This window comes from Dama dama, chromosome 3, assembly GCF_033118175.1.
Source record: "Dama dama isolate Ldn47 chromosome 3, ASM3311817v1, whole genome shotgun sequence".
In the NCBI taxonomy this organism is placed as follows: domain Eukaryota; kingdom Metazoa; phylum Chordata; class Mammalia; order Artiodactyla; family Cervidae; genus Dama; species Dama dama.
Window position 1 is genome coordinate 65550315 of NC_083683.1, and position 18040 is coordinate 65568354.

Genomic DNA, 18040 nt, shown 5'->3' on the forward strand with positions numbered 1-18040 from the left:
AGGCTGTACAGAGGCTGAGGTGGTCCAGGTGGGCCTGGTGGGAGGGAGATGCTGCCACTGAAAGCTGAAGGATAAATAGTTCGCCAAGCAGATAGCAAAAGATGAGTGTTTTAGGGCAGAATAAAAACATGACATTTATCGTCCTAGTGGTGACAAGGAGTTAGAAGAGAAGGGACAAGAGTATTCACAACCACTGACAAGGAGCCGGAGAGGAGTGGCAGCTAGATCATGCAGGACCAATGAGCTGTATGAGCACCCAGGAGACCAAAAGGTACGTTAAGGGCCACAGGGAGTCATTGAAGATTCTCTGCAGTGAGGGAATACAGGTGTATTTGCAATGAAATCACAGATTCGAGATGCTTTGAAAGTACTGTGTTCATATAACTTGGGACTTTTCCGGTCTCTCCCGTAGATTCACAGCTCCACCCCACCCCACCCCCCCAGCCGCCTTATTCCCAGCTCAGACCCCTGATAGCGATGTAGTCCCTTGGTGCTGATGTGACTGAGGTGTTCATTCCTCAAGGTTCTCAGACCTGACTGCGCCTCACACCATACACTCTTAGCTGACAGCAACCAACGGCATCATTTTGAGTAAAGAGGGCGAGGGAGAAGAGGTCCTTGTATCTGTTTCAGAATAAATGTGTGGCATATCCTGATTGATCATGCTTCTTTCAAAAGTAGGTTTTAGATTCCACATATATGTGTTAATATGTGATTTTTTTTTTCTCTTTCTGACTTACTGTACTCTGTATGGCAGACCCTAGGTCCATCCACATCACAAATGACCCAATTTTGTTCCTTTATAAGGCTGAGTAATATTCCATTGTATATACGTATCACATCTTCTTTATCCATTCCTCTGTCAATGGAATTTAGGTTGCTTCCATGTCCTGGCTATTGTAAATCGTGCTACCGTGAACACCGGGGTGCTTGTGTCTTTTTGAGTTAGGGTTTTCTCAGAGTTTATGCCTAGTAGCGGGTCCTATGATAGTTCTGTTTTTAGTTTTAGGAACCTTTTAGTTTAGGAAACTTCTTACTATTCTCCATAGTGGCTGTATCAATTTACATTTCTACCAGCCGTGCCAGAGGGTTCCCTTTTCTCCACACCCTCTCCAGCATTTATGTGGAATCTAGAAAAATGGTACAGATGAACCTATTTGCAAGGCCGGAATAGAGATGCAGACATAGAGAACGAACATGTGGCCGTGGTGGGGAAGGGGAGGGTGGGACCACCTGGGAGATTAGGATTGACCTGTATCCCCTGGAGAAGGAAATGGCAGTCCACTCCAGTACTCTTGCCTGGAAAATCCCATGGACGGGGGAGCCTGGTAGGCTACAGTCCATGGGGTCGCAAAGAGTCGGACACGATTGAGCGACTTCACTTCTTCTGTATACACGGCCATGTGTAAAGCAGACAGCTAGTGGGAACCTGCTGTGTAGACAGGGAGCTGAGCTTGGTCCTCTGTGATGCCCTAGAGGAGTGGGATGGCGAGGGGCCTGGGGAGGTCCAAGAGAGGGGGCATGTGTGTACACGCATAGCTGATCCCCTTCATTGTGCAGCAGAAACTAACACTGACATTGTAAAGCAATTATATGCCAATTTTTTATAAAGTAGATTTTAATTCTCTGATAAAGTCTCGTCCCCATTTCAAACACCCTATAGCACATTCCAGCCTCATGTTGGTCCTTGAAATGTCTCACGCAGTCTCCTCTCCTGGCCCGGTGATACCTCCCTGACCTCAGCCCTGTTTGCCTTAGGACAGATCTCTAGGAGCCCCTTGAATTCCGATGCTTCCTTCTTGCGGGGCACCTGCAGAACATCCCCGGCTCTGCGCTCCCTCAGCCCAGCTCTCGGTACTCCCAGGAACAGAGGCGTCTCGTCACTCCTTATGGCCCAAGGCAGCAAACTGGGTCTCCTGGTCTGCCTTGCTAGGCTGCAGAATCTCACCCCAACCTGAACCTGGCCCGCAAGGTTGGCGTGAATCAGGCCACTGTCCACACGAGCCTCCATATAACCATATATATGTACTTCTTTTCACCTGCATTGCTTATTAGCTGCTCCCTTTTTCCAGAATATTCTTTCCTTCAATCCAGAATTGCTCAAGCAGGTATAGGGAACGCTGCAGGGGTGGGTGCAGGGTGCAGTGGGAACTTGTAGGAAGAGGTGACAGTTAAAGTGAGGACCAAAGAGGTTGGGGGAGCCTGGGGGCAGGGGCAGCAGTGGTTTGTGATGAGCTGCAAACACTCTAGTTCTGCATGGGCGGGATTTGAAGGAAGAGATGGAAGGTAGAGAGAATCAGAGACTGGATCAGGGACTGCAAACCAGGGTCTCGTAGCCTGGAGTCAGCCTATAGGGCAGGTTGTTGGGCTGGCATAAGGCATTAATCAGATTGTGTGTTTTAGAAAAACTCAGGTTGCAGAGTGGAGAAGTGAATTCCAGAGCCAAGTATCCATCAGGGCAAGCTTTCCATACAGAGCCAGGCGGAGCATGGTCTGGGGGTGTTCAGCCTCACGTGGGGGCTGATGGTTTAGGGGTGGACTCTGGTGCCAGCCTCATCACTTAATATGTGGTGACCTGGAGAGGTTGTCCTCTCTGTCCTTCATTTTCCTCCTGTAAAATGAGGGTGGTAACCATACCTCATCCAAGGATTGCAGTAGGGCTACATGAGCTAATATTTGTAAAGCATTTGCAGTGTTGCCTGTTAAATGATGGAGAGGGTGCTGTAACTAGCTGTGTCTGTGTTTGTGGTCTCTCAGCTTCGTAACAGCTGAACTGGCACCTGAGCGCGGGGAGAGCCTGCTTTGTGGTTCTCTCCCCACGTGGTATTAATCTATCACTCACTTGACGTTCCTGCCATGAATATTCTGAAATCTCTTAATGGGTTTGTTTCTACCTAGTTCAGAGGCTTTCAGATTTTTATTTTAAAGAGTCAAATTCTTTTGTCCGAAATCTTTTGCAAGACCCTGGTGTTTATAACTGATGAAACCATTCCGCTCTGGTTGGTGTAATAGACGAAGCGACTGGTCGCTTCAACACTCACTCACCTTCCTCTTTCCTAAGGCACCTCTTCAGAACCAAGGAACGCAGTTTGGACACCACTGGTCTGATCTGTTCAGGGAGGTGTAAGTGACTCATCTGAAGTTGTACAGTGAACCAGTGGCAGATTTGGACTACAGTGTGGGTCTCCTGATGGCTTACCAGTTCTGTTTTCATTAAAGCAGGGGTTCTCAACTGTGGCTGCTTGTTAGCATCCCCTGGGAAGCTTTAAAAAAGACAAATGGTGGGACCCCACCTTCAGAGACACCGCTTAATGGGTGTCGGCTTAGCTCCTGCCTGGGCCAGTGCTGGATTTATTCAACCTACACTTTCTCCGGGACTCCCCCAGTGGCTCAGCGATGAAGAATCCGCCTGCAGTGCAGGAGACACAGGAGACCTGGGTTCAATCCCTGGGTCGGGAAGATCCGCTGGAGCAGGGAATGGCAACCCACTCCAGTATTCTTGCCTGGAGAATCCCATGGACAGAGGAGCCTGGCGGGCTCTAGTCCATGGGGCTGCAAAGAGTCAGACACGATTAAAGCAACTTAGCATGCACGAGCATGCATGCTTTCTTTGTGGAAAGAAACTTTCTTTGTGGGAAAATTATGTGTTACAAGTTTTAGCTGTGAAAATTATTAATTGCCTTTTAAAATTTTGCTGTCCTAGTCTTTATAGCGCCTCTGTGCAGAGGCGTTCTCAAAAAGAAAATGTTGAGTCCCACATCAGGGGGCCCCCACCCCAAGCCTCCTCGTGACTGTTTAAAAATTCCCCAGACATATTGTCAGCTGGTGGTGGTTTTGGTAGCTGCAGAATGCTCTACCGTGTTGAAGGAAATGGTTGGATTACTTGTCAGAAAAATTTCAGAGTTGCTGTTTTAAAATGTCGTGGCATTCCATGGCAGTGTGGCTCATTATCTCACGGGGCTTGATCTTCTTTGGTTCAAATCATGACTCTGGAAACACGAGAAAGTTTGGTGTCGCAGGATCTGTGCCCAGACATGGCTCCTCTCCCATCCCTACGCTGCCCCTGCTGCAGCTTCCTCAGAGATGTTGGCTGGGGTTTCACTGCATCGGGTGTAGGACTGTGTGAGTGGGTGTCACCCAGGTGGCCTTGGGCCCTTTGGGGAATTAGATGCATTGAGCAAGAACTCCTTTCCTTTTGCCACTTTTCCCTAGTCACAGGAATGTGTTCATAATATGGCAACATGTACTTTACTACTGCAGCAAGTAACAAGAGCTCGCAGTGGGCTGGTCATCATTGCAGAGCTGTGATGAGCAAAAACGATAATTCAAGCTGTGTGGAAGGACAGTGCTGTTTCTGTTGGTGACCAAGTCACAGATCCTGCCCATACTTTCTTGTCTTACACTCATCACAGAGGGAGGTGTCCGTTTTCAGAGATGTGTGAAAATAAAGATGGATTCGTGGACTCCCTGAATTCTTTCCGCAGATGCCCTGAATTAAGAACCATTTCCTGGGGGCTCCGGGTTTATTCTAAGTGGATATCCACTTCTACCGACTTCAGATTCTTTTCTGTGCTTGTGCATTACTTGTGTGTGCTCCTCCGTTCTACCATGTGTGCCACAAGTCCCAGGGTACTACATATTCACCCACCCTTGCTTCTTCACGTGCCCAGCTCTTGTTGCAGAATCTCACAACAATGACTCATTGAAATGTCTTGCAACCCATGTGGCAGCTTGTCCGGGGCCTGTGCGGCATTTCCGAGCCAGACATCCAGGACCCAGGCTCCTTCTGACTTCCTGCCCTCCCGCCCTGGGCTGCTTTCCAGGTGACGCTAGTGGTAAAGTGCCTACTAATGCAGGAGACATAAGAGGCACAGGTTCGATCCCTGGGTCAGGAAGATCCCCTAGAGTAGGAAATGGCAAGCCACTCCAGTATTCTTGCCTGGAAAATCCCATGGACAGAGGAGCCTGGCAGACTACAGTCCATGGGATTGCAAAGAGTTGGAAAAGACTGAGTGAAATATATCTATCTCAACCCTGGGCTGCAGCTTTTAGCCTTTATGGCAAGAGGCAGTTATGCTACCTCCAGATGTCATTTTTGTGACTTAGGCAGGAAGAACGGGGGAAGGATAAAGGGTAAAAGACCAGGCCCATTGAGTTGTCTTTTTTGTCAAGAAAACCCTAGCTTTCCTAGAAGTTCTAACCAGGATACTTCCTCTTGTAGCTCATTGGCCAAAGTGAGGCCATATGACCATCAGAGCTGCAAGGGAGTCTGAGATGTATTTTTAGTGGATGTGTTGCTGTCCCAGACACTCAGTAGTGAGGAGGAAGAGAAGACACCCTAGATGAGCATCTGTCAGAATCAGCCCTATCACCTGAGCCTCCTGTTTGCCATATTACCTCTCGATCCATTCAAGTTCTACTTGTTCTGTCTTCAAGGCCCACGTCTCCTCCACTTCCGGAGCCCACACTGGTCTATCCTGCTTAAACACTGAGCTTGGAGAGTTAGCAGGGGCCTCAGAGTCTTCTAGGGAAGTCCCCCACTCCTCATTTTGGTGAAGAACTGAAGCCCAGAAAATGACTTACCTAGGATCAGATTGTAATGGTAATGATAACACACATTCCCCCATGCATGCACACGCGCTCACTCACTCCAGACGTGTTAGTTAGCTACTAACTTGTCGTAAATTACCATTTAATCTCCCCAGTACTTCTCCGCGGTAAAGTAGCTATCACCTGCCTTTTAGTTACTAGGAAACCATGGCACAGAGATATAAGTAACAAGGGTGTCCAGCTTCAGAGTGACCCAGCCAGGGTCCAATGCCTGGACCGCCTTTCTCTCCTTGCTCTGCCTCCCTCTCAGCTGATTGGTGTTGAAGATGCCACTGAATCCAGATATTCTAGTCCTTAGGTCGTTGTTTTTGCACTTAATTTTCCTCTGAGTTAGTGTGGTTATTCCTTCATTTTAAGGCGCTTCTCGTCATTCATAAGTGTTTCCTCTTACCTGGATTTAATTGAGTGTTTTTATGTCCTAACTGGCATAGCTTGAATGATGTTTGAAAAATATAAATCAGTTTTCCAACTCCCACCTCAATCAGTGGTTTTCTGTCACTCTCAAGCTACAGCCATCACATGGTCTGGATGCTTTGTGTATCCTGGAGGGGCTGAGTGGTCCAGCTGTCTTCCTCTCCAGTCTCATGCCATCTCCTTCCTCTCCGGCCTCTCTCCCCTGTTCAGTCACATGGCCATGGTTCAGTCTCCGCGTCCTCATCACACACCTTTGACCACAGAGCTTTTGTGTCTGCTCTTGCAGGGCATTCTCCTCTCCTCTCCCCTCCTCACCTTGTGGATTTCCAGTGGCTGTCAGCCCGGTGCTTCTGTCCTCAGGAAGCATCCTCCAGTCAATATGCCCTTCTGCAGGCTGGTCTCACAGCACCAAGAACCTCTCCTTGTCACCCTCGCCAGAATTATGACTTTACATTTATCTGTGTGATTATTTGATCACTGTCTGTCTCTCCTCTGGATTCTTGAGATCAGACTAGGATTGATACCTCTTTCTTCTAGTTTTTCATCCCCACTGCCCCACTTTCTGTGCCTGTCACAGAAAGATTGCTTAGTAAATATTTCTTGACCTCCCCCCGCCCAAATTATCCCTAAGCATCTAGCACAGAATTGAGTAAAAACAAAGATTTAAAGGGCACAAGTAAAGTAATGGCATAGGTCACTCTCCTACATAGAATCTTCCAGCATCATTCTAAGATGGACCCAAAAGGGTGGTTACTAGCGACTGGAGGGCAGGGGAATAGGAGAGAGGAATAGTAAATAAGTCCTAGAGTTCTAATGCAAAGTGTAGTGAACACAGACAACAATATAGTATTATAATAATGAAACATGCTAGGAGATTAGACCTTAATTATTCTAACTGCAAAGAAAAATTATGTGAAGTGATAGAGATGCGAAGTATTGGCTATGATGCCAACTATATCACAATATATAAATATATCAAACAAGTTGTACACCTTAAATTCATACAATGTTATAGGGCAAATATATTTCAATTAAAAAAAATAAGATAGACCAAAAGAACTTTATATAATGGTTCCAACTAAAAAAAGGAATTCAGTATTTATTGCTGCAGAATAGACAAACCTAGTTGTCAGAAGGGGATGTAACACGTACCGTACCTATTTAATCTCAGCATTTAATATCTTACTCCTCTAGATACATCATAATTGAACACCTTTTTTTCCTCCTGTAGCTAAGATCTTAGGCATATATGCTTCAAACATGGTTTTTAAAAGTGCTCGTCTTGAAACAGTCTCTAAATCAACCAGCAGGTACCAGATCCACGGCAGAGGAGGGAACATGGGCTGCATGTAGCTTCAGGGTAGGAAGAGGAAGCCAAGATGCTGAGTGACCGCTGGAAAACTGAGGGAAGTAGGAAACATGAAGAGGAGATTTTAATTGTCTGCATCTTGGGAAGGTTTGACTAGATGGGGTGTTCAAAGGAAAAACATGTTCTAAAAATTCAGCATGTAGACCTAAGCAGATGGGGCAATTATCTGAGAGTGTAAAAGCCCTATTGTGGGGGAGGGGGCGAATCTACTACCCTGAAGCATCTGTAAAAAGGGCCTAATTTCCTCCAAAGAGACACAGACATAGAAAACAGACTTATGAACAGAGGGGCCTGGCCGGGAAGCAAAGGAGGAAACAGGGTGTGTGGGGGGGAGAAACACGACAGGGAGAATAGGATGTATGGAGAGAGGGAGAGAGTAACATCGAAATATACACATTACCATCTGTCAAGTAGATAGCCAATGAGAATGTGCTGTGATGCAGGAAACTCTAACCAGGGCTCTGTGACAACCTAGAGGAGTGGGATGGGGGTGGGATGGGGGGAGGTTCAAGAGGGAGGGCACATAGGTTTACCCATGGCTGATTCATGTTGATGTTTGGCAGAGACCAGGACAATATTGTAGAGCAATTATCCTTCAATTAAATATAAATAAACTTAATTATAAAAACATTTGTTAAAAAGACTACGTGTCAAACCTGCTCTGGGGTTGCAGTAGAAGGGAGATGAGAAACTAGTTGTTTAAACTGTAAAGACTTATTATTCGTATGTAGTTTTACCTCTCACTTCTACACATAAAAAAAATTTTTTTAATATTTAGTTTTGCTTATTTGACGGTGGCAAGTCTTAGTTGCCACATGAAGGATCTAGTTCCCTGACCAGGGATCAAACTCAGACCTGCCACCTTGGGAGCAGAGTCTCAGCCGCGGGACCATCAGGGAAGCCCTTACGCGTCACATTAAAGTCGCTGTCACGCCAGCTGAGTGGGTGATGCCTGGAGCTCTTGCCCTTGGGGGACAGGCGGGGACCACGTTATCTCCTGTGGGGGCGGGGGGAGCGGGGATGAGGCGCAGCAGCGATGCCCCTGGTACACACCCCCGAGTGTCTGCCCTGTTTGGCCCGCCCCCCGCCCCCCTTTGCAGACCGACCACCGGTGGGTGCGCTGAGCCCCGAGGGGCCGCCCTCAGCCGCGCCTCTCACGCCTCCTTGTCGCCCTCTCCCCGCAGGAGTCGGAGGGCGTTTCCTGCCACTACTGGTCGCTGTTTGACGGCCACGCGGGGTCGGGGGCGGCCGTGGTGGCCTCCCGCCTGCTGCAGCAGCACGTCGCGGAGCAGCTGCAGGACATCGTGGAGATCCTGAAGAACTCGGCCGTGCTGCCGCCCGCCTGCCTGGGCGACGAGCCGGACCACGCGGCCCCCGGCAGCCGGACTCTGACGCGCGCGGCCTCGCTCCGCGGAGGGGTGGGCGCCCCGGGCTCCCCCAGCACGCCGCCCACGCGCTTCTTCACCGAGAAGAAGATCCCGCACGAGTGCCTGGTGATCGGGGCGCTGGAAAGTGCATTCAAGGAGATGGTGGGTATGCCCCCGGACTCCGGGGCAGCAGGGGCCCGGGGCGGTCACTTAAACATCTTTGTTTCTTTCCAGCCCCCTGGAACGGCACGTCTCTGACCTGCCCATCCCTCTGCATGCTCCCCCTCCGACTTCTCCCTGGCACAGCGGGGCTTCCATTCTCTAAAGGGTTCTGGCATCCTGTGCTGTTGAAAATGTAAAAGAGGATGAAAGAGGGATTGTGCTGAGGTGATAGGCTTATTAAATGAATACCTTATTGCTCCTCTCTCTGCCACTCATGATTACCAGCTGGTACCGTGGCACTTAATGGAGCAAGGAGGCCATCTGTATGACACGTGTGTGTGAGTTCCAGGTGTCTGGGGAAACAGCGCTTTGAGCAAAGTGCTCAGAAGTACCTTTCCTGTTACAGATCCAGTCCAAGAACATGATTGGCAGTGTGGTTCCCATTGCTTAAAGCAAGGAGGGGCCCATATCTAAGAATTGTTTGTTTTCCGTGGGAACGGATTGATTTGTTGGTACATTTAAATTGGAACGTGTGATCAAGAGATTCCGCCTCCTTCCTGAGAACAGTGTCCCCCTCGGTCTTCTGCCCTGTGACCAGGCACGTAGATGGTCTCTTCTGCCCCACCCCTTTCCCTCTTGAGCTCACTTTATGAGGTCGCACGTATTTGAGTTCCAAAGATTTTCTCTCCTGAGCAACATCCTGCATGCAGATTCAGTACGAGATATGTAAAGATGTTATAAGGACTGGAGTAGGGTGAGTGGGCAATAACAATGTCCTTAAAACCTGGAGATTAAAAAGTAACCACAATGGATGTCCCTGGTGGTCTAGTGGTTAAGATTTCGCCTTCCAATGCAGGGAGTGTGGGTTCCATCCCTGGTCAGGGAGCTGAGAGATCCCACATGCTGCGCCGCCAAAAAGATAAAAACATAAAAACAACCCCCAAAATCAAAACATAAAAACAAAAAGCCAATATTGTAACAAATTTAATAAAGACTTTAAAAATGATCCACATCAAAAAAAAAAAAAAATCTTTAAAAGAAACAAAAGGAATGACAGTGGACTTCCCTGGCGTTCCAGTGGTTAAGACTCTGCGGTTTCACTGCAGAAGTTCGGTCCCTGGTCAGGGAAAAACCACAGGCCATGTAGTGTGGCCAAAAGAAAAAAAAGTAATGACAAGCTCTTAAAGCAAGACCTACTGAACTGAATGTACACTGTACGCATTCCAGGAGCTCAGAATGTTAGGCTGAGTTCTAATGAGAAGAGAAAAGTAAATAATATTAAACAGCATCATCTCATCTGATTTGTTTACAAAGCAAAACTAGCTCCTATAGTCATGCGTCTCATTTGCACACTCTCTTCTCTCTAACTCATTTCTTCTTTGGTCCCAGTATTTCTCTCCATGTGGCATTGAGTAGCAGGTAACTTGCACCTCCGTCTTGGGAGTATTTGGTAGCCTTCAAGTCCCAAGAAAAACACCAGGAGCCTGGAAAAGATTATTTAGGAAAAAAAGAATTAAGGTAGTAAAATTGACTCCCTACTCAGGCTTGGTATAAAATCTCCCTCTATCAGGGAAGCTCTGAGGTGATAGCTGTTTCTAAATGCGATTGCTCAAAAAGCTAGATATTTAGTTGAGGTAAAAATCTGGCTATGGACTGAGCCCATATGGAAGGAAAATTCCTCTTATATATGAAAAACAGAAACAACTTTGGGGTTTCTGTTTCCTTCGCTGTAGCTGGTGCTATGGGGTATCTTTCACTTGGAATTGCTGTATTCTCAACTTTGTCCACTAGAGGCCGCTGTCACCTTGAGTCAGGCCTCCACACTGATCTCAGACTGTTTCTTCCAGTTAATGGCTCAGGGCTCCTAGCAACTACTGTTGAGAGCCTCGTTCCAAAAAATACTCAGAGCCTCATCCTGGGTCTTTTTGTTTGTTTTTAATTTTTTAAAACTTTTCACTGGCTAATTCATGACCAGAAATTTTTCTTGCACATTTAACTGCCATCAAAAAGATCATTTCACTTTTCTGTGTAGTTTATTCAATCCATAAATATTTGTTGAAAGCTACTTATAAGCCAGGTCTCACTGGGAAAAGAGGATTGGAGAAATGAGGCAAAGGTGGGTGTTAAACAGATAAAATATAAATGGGAAGGGCCTCGAGAGGAAAAATGCAGGGTGAGTAGGAATCTGATAAAGGGATGAAGGGAAAGTTCCCTGGAGAAGTCCTACTGGGGGAGTTGGGGCTGGAAGAGAATGGCCAGAGAACCGGGGGCTGGGAGAGTGTTCTGGGCAGAGGAAAGCCTTTGTGTGAAGAGCCACATCAGAGAAACCACCCAGATGGGCTGAAAGCAGCAAGCTGACATCCACCACAATTGTTGTTCAGTCACTAAATCATGTCCGACTTTTTGCAAACCTGTGGACTGACTACAGCACACCAGGCTTCCCTGTCCTTCACTGTCTCCCAGAGTTTGCCCAACCTCATGTCCACTGAGTCAGTGATGCCATCCAACCATCTCATCCTCTGTCAGCCCCTTCTCCTCCTGCCTTCAGTCTTTCCCAACATCAGGGTCTTTTCCAATGAGTTGGCTCTTCACATCAGGTGGCCAAACTATTGGAGCTTCAACTTCAGCATCAGTCTTTCCAATGAATATTCAGCATTGATTTCCTTTAGGATGGACTGGTTTGACCTCCTTGTTGTCCAAGAGACTCTCAACAGCACCACAGTTGAGAAGCATCAATTCTTTGGCACTCAGCCTTCTTTATGGTCCAACTCTCATATCCATACATGACTATTGGAAAAACCATAACCTTTACCAGATGGAGCTTTGTTGGCAAAGTGATGTCTCTGCTTTTTAATACACTGTCTAGGTTTTTCATAGCTTTTCTTCCAAGGAGCAAGCGTGTTTTCATTTCATGGCTGCAGTCACCATCTGCAGTGATTTTGGAGCCCAAGGAAATAAAGTCTGTCTCCGTAGTTAGATGACAGATTTCAAGAGTAGGGATGCTGTTAGGTGACTTGGAGAGGCCGTCGGTAACCAGCCTGTGGATGACTCACTGTACCATAGAATGACTCTGGGGCTTTATGCCATATCTGCTCGTTTCTGATCCACCCTACCTTGCAGCTTCCTCTTCACACTTAGGTTTTCCCTGGGTTGTCTCTCTAGCCCCCAGCGTGCCAGAGGCCCCCCCTGGGCTTTGCTCCGTGTGCTTCCTTATTGAGTGAGAACACTCATTAGTCCTTGCTTCTCCTGGTTCTTGGCAGGGTGGCCGACGTCCCAGCTCGGCCGGGGACTGAGCCAGCAGATGCCTCTTGGCCCAGAATAGTTATTAGTACTGTACGCTTTGACTCTCCAAAGTGCCCCTGTCTGGATGATGTTTTATGTTTACCCTAATTATAGAGAGGTGCTCTAGTTTTCCCATTGCTTCATTGGGGACTAGAGGAAAAATCTACCCTGGTGTTATAGAAATGTGCCTGGCTTAACCATTAAGTAGCCTGGGTTGAGCTGCAGCACTCACAACACAGAAGTCACATAAGTGTGTCCTCACTTGAATGTCCTGGAAGGCTGCTGCCAACTCATAAAAAGTATTTTTCCTCTCCTCCTTCCCTCAATATTAGGTTTTTGAGAGAGAGGGTGTTTGAAGGTGAAATTTGCGTTTTAATCATGTGTAGGGCACTACTTTGTTGACCCGCTCTTGGTGGTTTCTCCTCGGGCCTTTTCAGGGAGGAGCAGGTTTGGAATTGCCTAGCCATTCTTAATTTTTTTTTTTTTCCCCTTCCAACAGCCAGCTAGCTTTCTAGCTTTCCTGTTGCTAGGTGTTCTTTAGGTTTTGCAGGTTTTGTGCCATTTTGATCCTCTGTAACAGGAAACTCACTGTTGAATAAGATTCAGTCACTTCAGCTCTGTGACTCTCTTGCTTCCTCTTGTACTTTTAATCCCCGCCCCCGCCCCAAACTCCCCATGCCCAGCACTGAAGCCTCAAATTTGCTGTTCTGATGACATCTTTGCAGCCACCCTTGTTGAGATTCAGAATGTGACTTATCTTTAAAGGCAAAGCTTGCCTTCCATTTGGGGGTTTTGCTTTATTTACGACAGTTCAGGGAAGTAGAATCCGAAGTCTGTCTTTTCTCCTTCTCTCTCCCCACCTCCCACCAGTTCCCTTCTCAATTACTGATATTTATTTAGCTTATATTTTATAACCAGCATTCTTCTAGACACCATGGGCATCTAGAAGTAAAAGATTTGATTTTATATCTGGGGGCATTTGTAGTCACATTAGATGAACATAGAGATATACAGCGTTTCATTTGTTTTAACACTCTGTGCCATCAGGTGAAAAGTTGACATCTGTCTGAAGGAGAGAATCAGTTAAAAAGTTTCAGAAACACCAGGCCAGAATATATAGTATTCCTCTCTAGGAAAAAGCGGGTGCTTGTCAGAAAATGTAAACTAACAGAAGTTGGTGGGGGAATGCTGTGGACAAGGGGGGATGTTCAGCAAAGTTGTTCAGTCGCTCAGTCGTGTCTGACTCTTTGTGACCCAATGGACTGCAGCCCTCCAGGGCTCCCAGTCCATCACTGTTTCCTGGAGTTTGCTCAAACTCATGTCCATTGAGTCAATGATGCCATCCAACCATCTCAAGGGGAGATGATAAGTTTCATCAAATACCATAAGTTTCTTTGAAGGTTCCCTTTCCTCTTTGATTCTGGGGTTGCCTAACACAGTTCATGGCTTGTGAGAAGGTGACCTCTGACTACAGGCCTCTGATCCATGCTGGCAGAGGTGGGTTTCCCCTGCACCCCTCTCCCCATTGTATCTCATCTTGGATCTCTCTTCAGAGTGAGAAGGCTGGTACTCCTGTGTCCACCGTGGAAAATGAACCCTCCCTTCCTGAAGGATCAGAATCTTAGGGACTTCTTGACTGGCTTCATTTCTGCTTTCCAGCAACCTTTTATAACAATGCCTACTTCCCCAGCTAAGTTTTGTCACTTACTATGTAGGTTGATCCAGGATGACAGGTATGAAGAAGATAAGTGTCTTCTAAGTCTTGATGTCAGTGTCCTCCTTTCTTCCACACCCTCCAGAAACAGGGGAGTCAGCATTTCAGACTCATGCAAGGAGTCATTTCCATTGTTGGTACGGTTGCCGGAGACCTCCTAGGAGCCTAAAGCAAGGCAGTAATAATGACCTTTTTACCTACAGGAATTGAATTCTGAACACAAGGAGGAGGATCTCGAAATTCTGTCCTATTTCATTTTCAGTGAGGCTATAGATTCCTTACCACAGTGCAGAATTTTTTGGAGGTTTGATTGTTACTCAGGGAGAAAAAAATGGCAATATTTTACCTTGTAAAACTGCCATACATCTTTCTAAAATATGGAGTAAATGGTTGGAAATACCACTCAGCTTGGCTTTGTTCATGAAAAGAACATATGGTGAAAAAGGAGGACAAATGCAAAGTTTATTTATAGTTTATAAATCCTAGTGGTTTTGAGAATTAGAATATTCATGGTAAGTGGATTTCTAGTGGGTTTTGTGTGTGTGTGTGGAGGTGCTACTGGTAAAGAACCCATCTGCCATTGCAGGAGAAATAAGAGACGCTGGTTCGATCCGTGGGTCAGGAAGATCCCCTGGAGGAGGGCATGGCAACTCACTCCATTTTTCTTTCTTTTTTTTTTTTTTTTCATTTATTTTTATTAGTTGGAGGCTAATTACTTTACAATATTGTAGTGGTTTTTGTCATACATTGACGTGAATCAGCCATGGATTTACATGTATTCCCCATCCCGATGCCGCCTCCCCCCTCCCTCTCCACCCGATTCCTCTGGGTCTTCCCAGTGCACCAGGCCCGAGCACTTGTCTCATGCATCCATTATTCTTGCCTGGAGAATCCCATGGACAGAGAAGCCTGGCGGGCTAAGGTCCATAACGTCTCAAAGAGTCAGACCTGACTGAAGCGACAGAGCCTGTGTGTGTTTGTAACAGGAGTTCCTCTAAGGAATGAGCATGTGATTCCACAAATAGCCAGCAGGTGGCAATATTAGGCAGTGATGTTTTTCTCCTTCCCCCGTGCCTAACAGATTGGCTTGTCCTCAGAATAAACCGAAATCAGACCCAGATACTGAAACCATGCAGAATCTTATTATTTGTGACTGACACTATTAACACTGCTCGGAACCATGCTTTAGCCCAGTTAGGGGGAGCTGCCAGGTCCTATTGAAACTCCCCAACGCGCTCCCTTCTGGTGTTTGATATTGCTTTCCTTTTGCAATCTAAAATTGGTAGGAAACAAAGGATGATCCTGGGGTTGCATTATCTCTGGGACTTTCAAACCAAATTACAACGATCCCGAGCAATGTCTTTTCTTTCTTGCAATTCTTTCCTGCTGAGTTAGTCTCCTTTCACACACATCTCCTTTTTTCCCTTCATTGGTCTCCTTCTTCCTTGCAACAAAAAGGAGCAAAACACAATCCCAAGTCTTAAAAATTGAATCCATTCTTTGATTGAGAGATAAACCTTACTTAAATGTAACATTCAGACAGCCACAAAACAGGGTAAATCAGTTCTGCTAAGTAGAAAGTGGTCTTGAGAGGGACTCCTGATTGAGCAGATAAATCAGTTATCTTATTAATTGAATCTTCTGAGTCACTTAAGTTGATCCTTTTAGATCATACTTGAAGAAGAATGATAGTATGTGCTTGTTTTGCTGGTAATTTATCCTAGATTTATGCCTGGAGGTTCATGACAGCTAAAATGGGGAAGCTGTTCCATATCGGTCTTTGTTTAGCAAAAAGCAGTGGGCAATTTTTCCATGATTTCCTTGATGTTTTGAGAAAAATACCCAAAGTTCTTGAGGGATACATTTTTGTGTGTTTTTTCTCCCACCTGGAGTGTGAGAAGCTTAAGCTGACTGGAAAAGTTGAGAGTTTAAAGAAATTAGGTAGTTAATTGAACAGTAAATACATCTTTATTGACTTCATTTATCCTGTTTGATCTGGTAGTAAAAGAACCACCCAGCCGGTCCTTTAATGTTCCTTTCAGTACTAAGATTTTGTGATACATCTTTTTAAAGAGTAGTAGGTGGTGCAGGGAAAAAATAAATGTTCTATTTTGGCTTCTAGGGAGGGGAGGGGGAAGCAATTATTTTTAGAATGTGTTCTAGTTACACCCAGTTTTAGAGGAAATAAAAAAGCATATTTTCATGTCAGTGAATCCTTCAGGGGGGATGAAGCCTGTGGAAATATATTTTTCAAATCCTTGTCACTGTGATCCCAGAGAGTACAAATGTAATTAAAGTGTGTGCCTGTGTGTCTGAGCAGACGCGCATATGTATATTACCACACGACGCCGGGAAGTAATGAAAGCATGAGCAGCCTAGCAAAGTTTCTTGCATAAGAAATGGCTAGACTGTGGTCCACTGCTTAGGAAGTGTTGCCAGATTTAGCATTCCTTATGCCAGGAGAACTACAGAGGGAAGACAGTGGAAACTTAGGGAAAGTTGAAAGAAACGATGAAATCAATTTGAAAAAAATATTGACTCACGTTATTAATGTAATAGCAAAGGTTTCACTGGGCAAGCTGACTGGAATGTTTCCCTAAAAATTAAGGGCAAATGTAGCAGATAATCTTAGTGTCGAACACTGTCTTGATTTTTTTTCAAAGGATGAAATAATTCTATAATCAGAGTTTCTTGTGATGCCAACCATGATACGAAATGCACCTCTGATGCAAAATAAACTTGTTTATCTGAATCCCGGAGGAATTGTTTGCTATGGGTGTCTCTTTCACGTGGACGCTGTGTATCTTCTGGATGGGAGCAGTGATTTAGTTTCTCAAGCATCGATCACACTCCAGTCCACCTACAAAAATTGTCTTTCATTCAGACTTTAGGTGTTCAAACAGATAGTGATCCTGGGTGTGAAAGGATGGTTTCTATAACTAGAGCAGTTGTTCCCCATGTATTAAAAATAGTTGTGTTGGGTGTGGACTTTACATATCAGCTTCTAGATTAATTTGATGAAATATGTATCTTATCATTGTATCAACTTTATATCATTTATTTAAGTGTGAATAAATTGAATAAGCCTGCTCACAAGCTCTGTTGTGAGTAGGGTTGTTGGTTCTGTTTTGATGCGTTCTGTAGAGGTTCAAACTTCTGACATCGGAATGTTTTCTTTCTCCCCTTTGACTTTCTTACGACTGTCTTTCCCTGCTAACCTCCGTGTCCTTCCTCCCTACCACCCTCGCTCCAGCTTCCCACCATTCCTGCTTGGGCTCTGATAGCCATTTGTTCCTTCTTGTCAATTGACTACATTTCATTGGACACCTGGGTTCCTGCTTAATTATTTTCTCAGTGAGCATTTATTCACATTGTAAGCTTTTCATTTATGAATTGTGGAATACATGTCTCATGTTCAGGCAGAGGTAAAAATTTGGAAACTCAGGCATTTTATAATGGATTTCTTTTTTTGCCCATTTAACAGATATCTATTAAATTACCTTCTACTTGGCCCGATATGGGTGTTGAGGGTCTCACAATGAGGGAGAAATGTTTCTGCTCTCCATCGTGGGGTCTAGGCTATGGGGAACATCCAGATGGTCTGCTAAGCCCCTCACCCACTCCATCTAATTTAATCCTCATGTCAGCCCTTTAAGCTCATTTATACGGAGTTTGTAAATAAGTTCTAAAAATCCAGTATGGTCTTTGGAGGTGGTCTGCATGCTCGACCCATCCGCGGCTCTTGATGCTGACATTCACTCAGCCCCTAAGTTTTCTTCACTTGCTTGTAATACACTCATCCTTACCCCTCCCATGGTTGCTCAGCCTTGCCCCCACCCTCCCCTCAACCCTTTCCTTAGTTCATCCCCGGGATGTCAGGTTCTCCCAGGGCCTCTCTTTGTACTTTTTCTCTCCTTACATTTTGACCAATACTCTGTCCTTAACCTGTTTTCAGAGCTCAGGCTCTTCCCCTCTTTCTGGTTTCTCGCTGGTGATTTATCTAACTGTTATTACCACCTCTGGCCTCTGGAGCAGAGCAGTTGCTGATAAATGCTGGATTACTGAATTATCTCCCCCTTTCCATCAGGAGGCTGGCGGCAGCAGCTGAGTTCTAATGCTGTG

General features: G+C 45.8%; 1 protein-coding gene across 1 annotated transcript in view; it reads left to right on the forward strand.

Annotated features, from left to right (window-relative positions):
• Window positions 1-18040, forward strand: part of PPM1H (protein phosphatase, Mg2+/Mn2+ dependent 1H) — a 293567-nt gene that overhangs the window by 124848 nt on the left and 150679 nt on the right. Inside the window, exon 3 of the mRNA XM_061130918.1 lies at window positions 8578-8922. Within this exon, the coding sequence (XP_060986901.1) occupies window positions 8578-8922 (345 nt within the window). The remainder of the gene's footprint in view (window positions 1-8577; window positions 8923-18040) is intronic.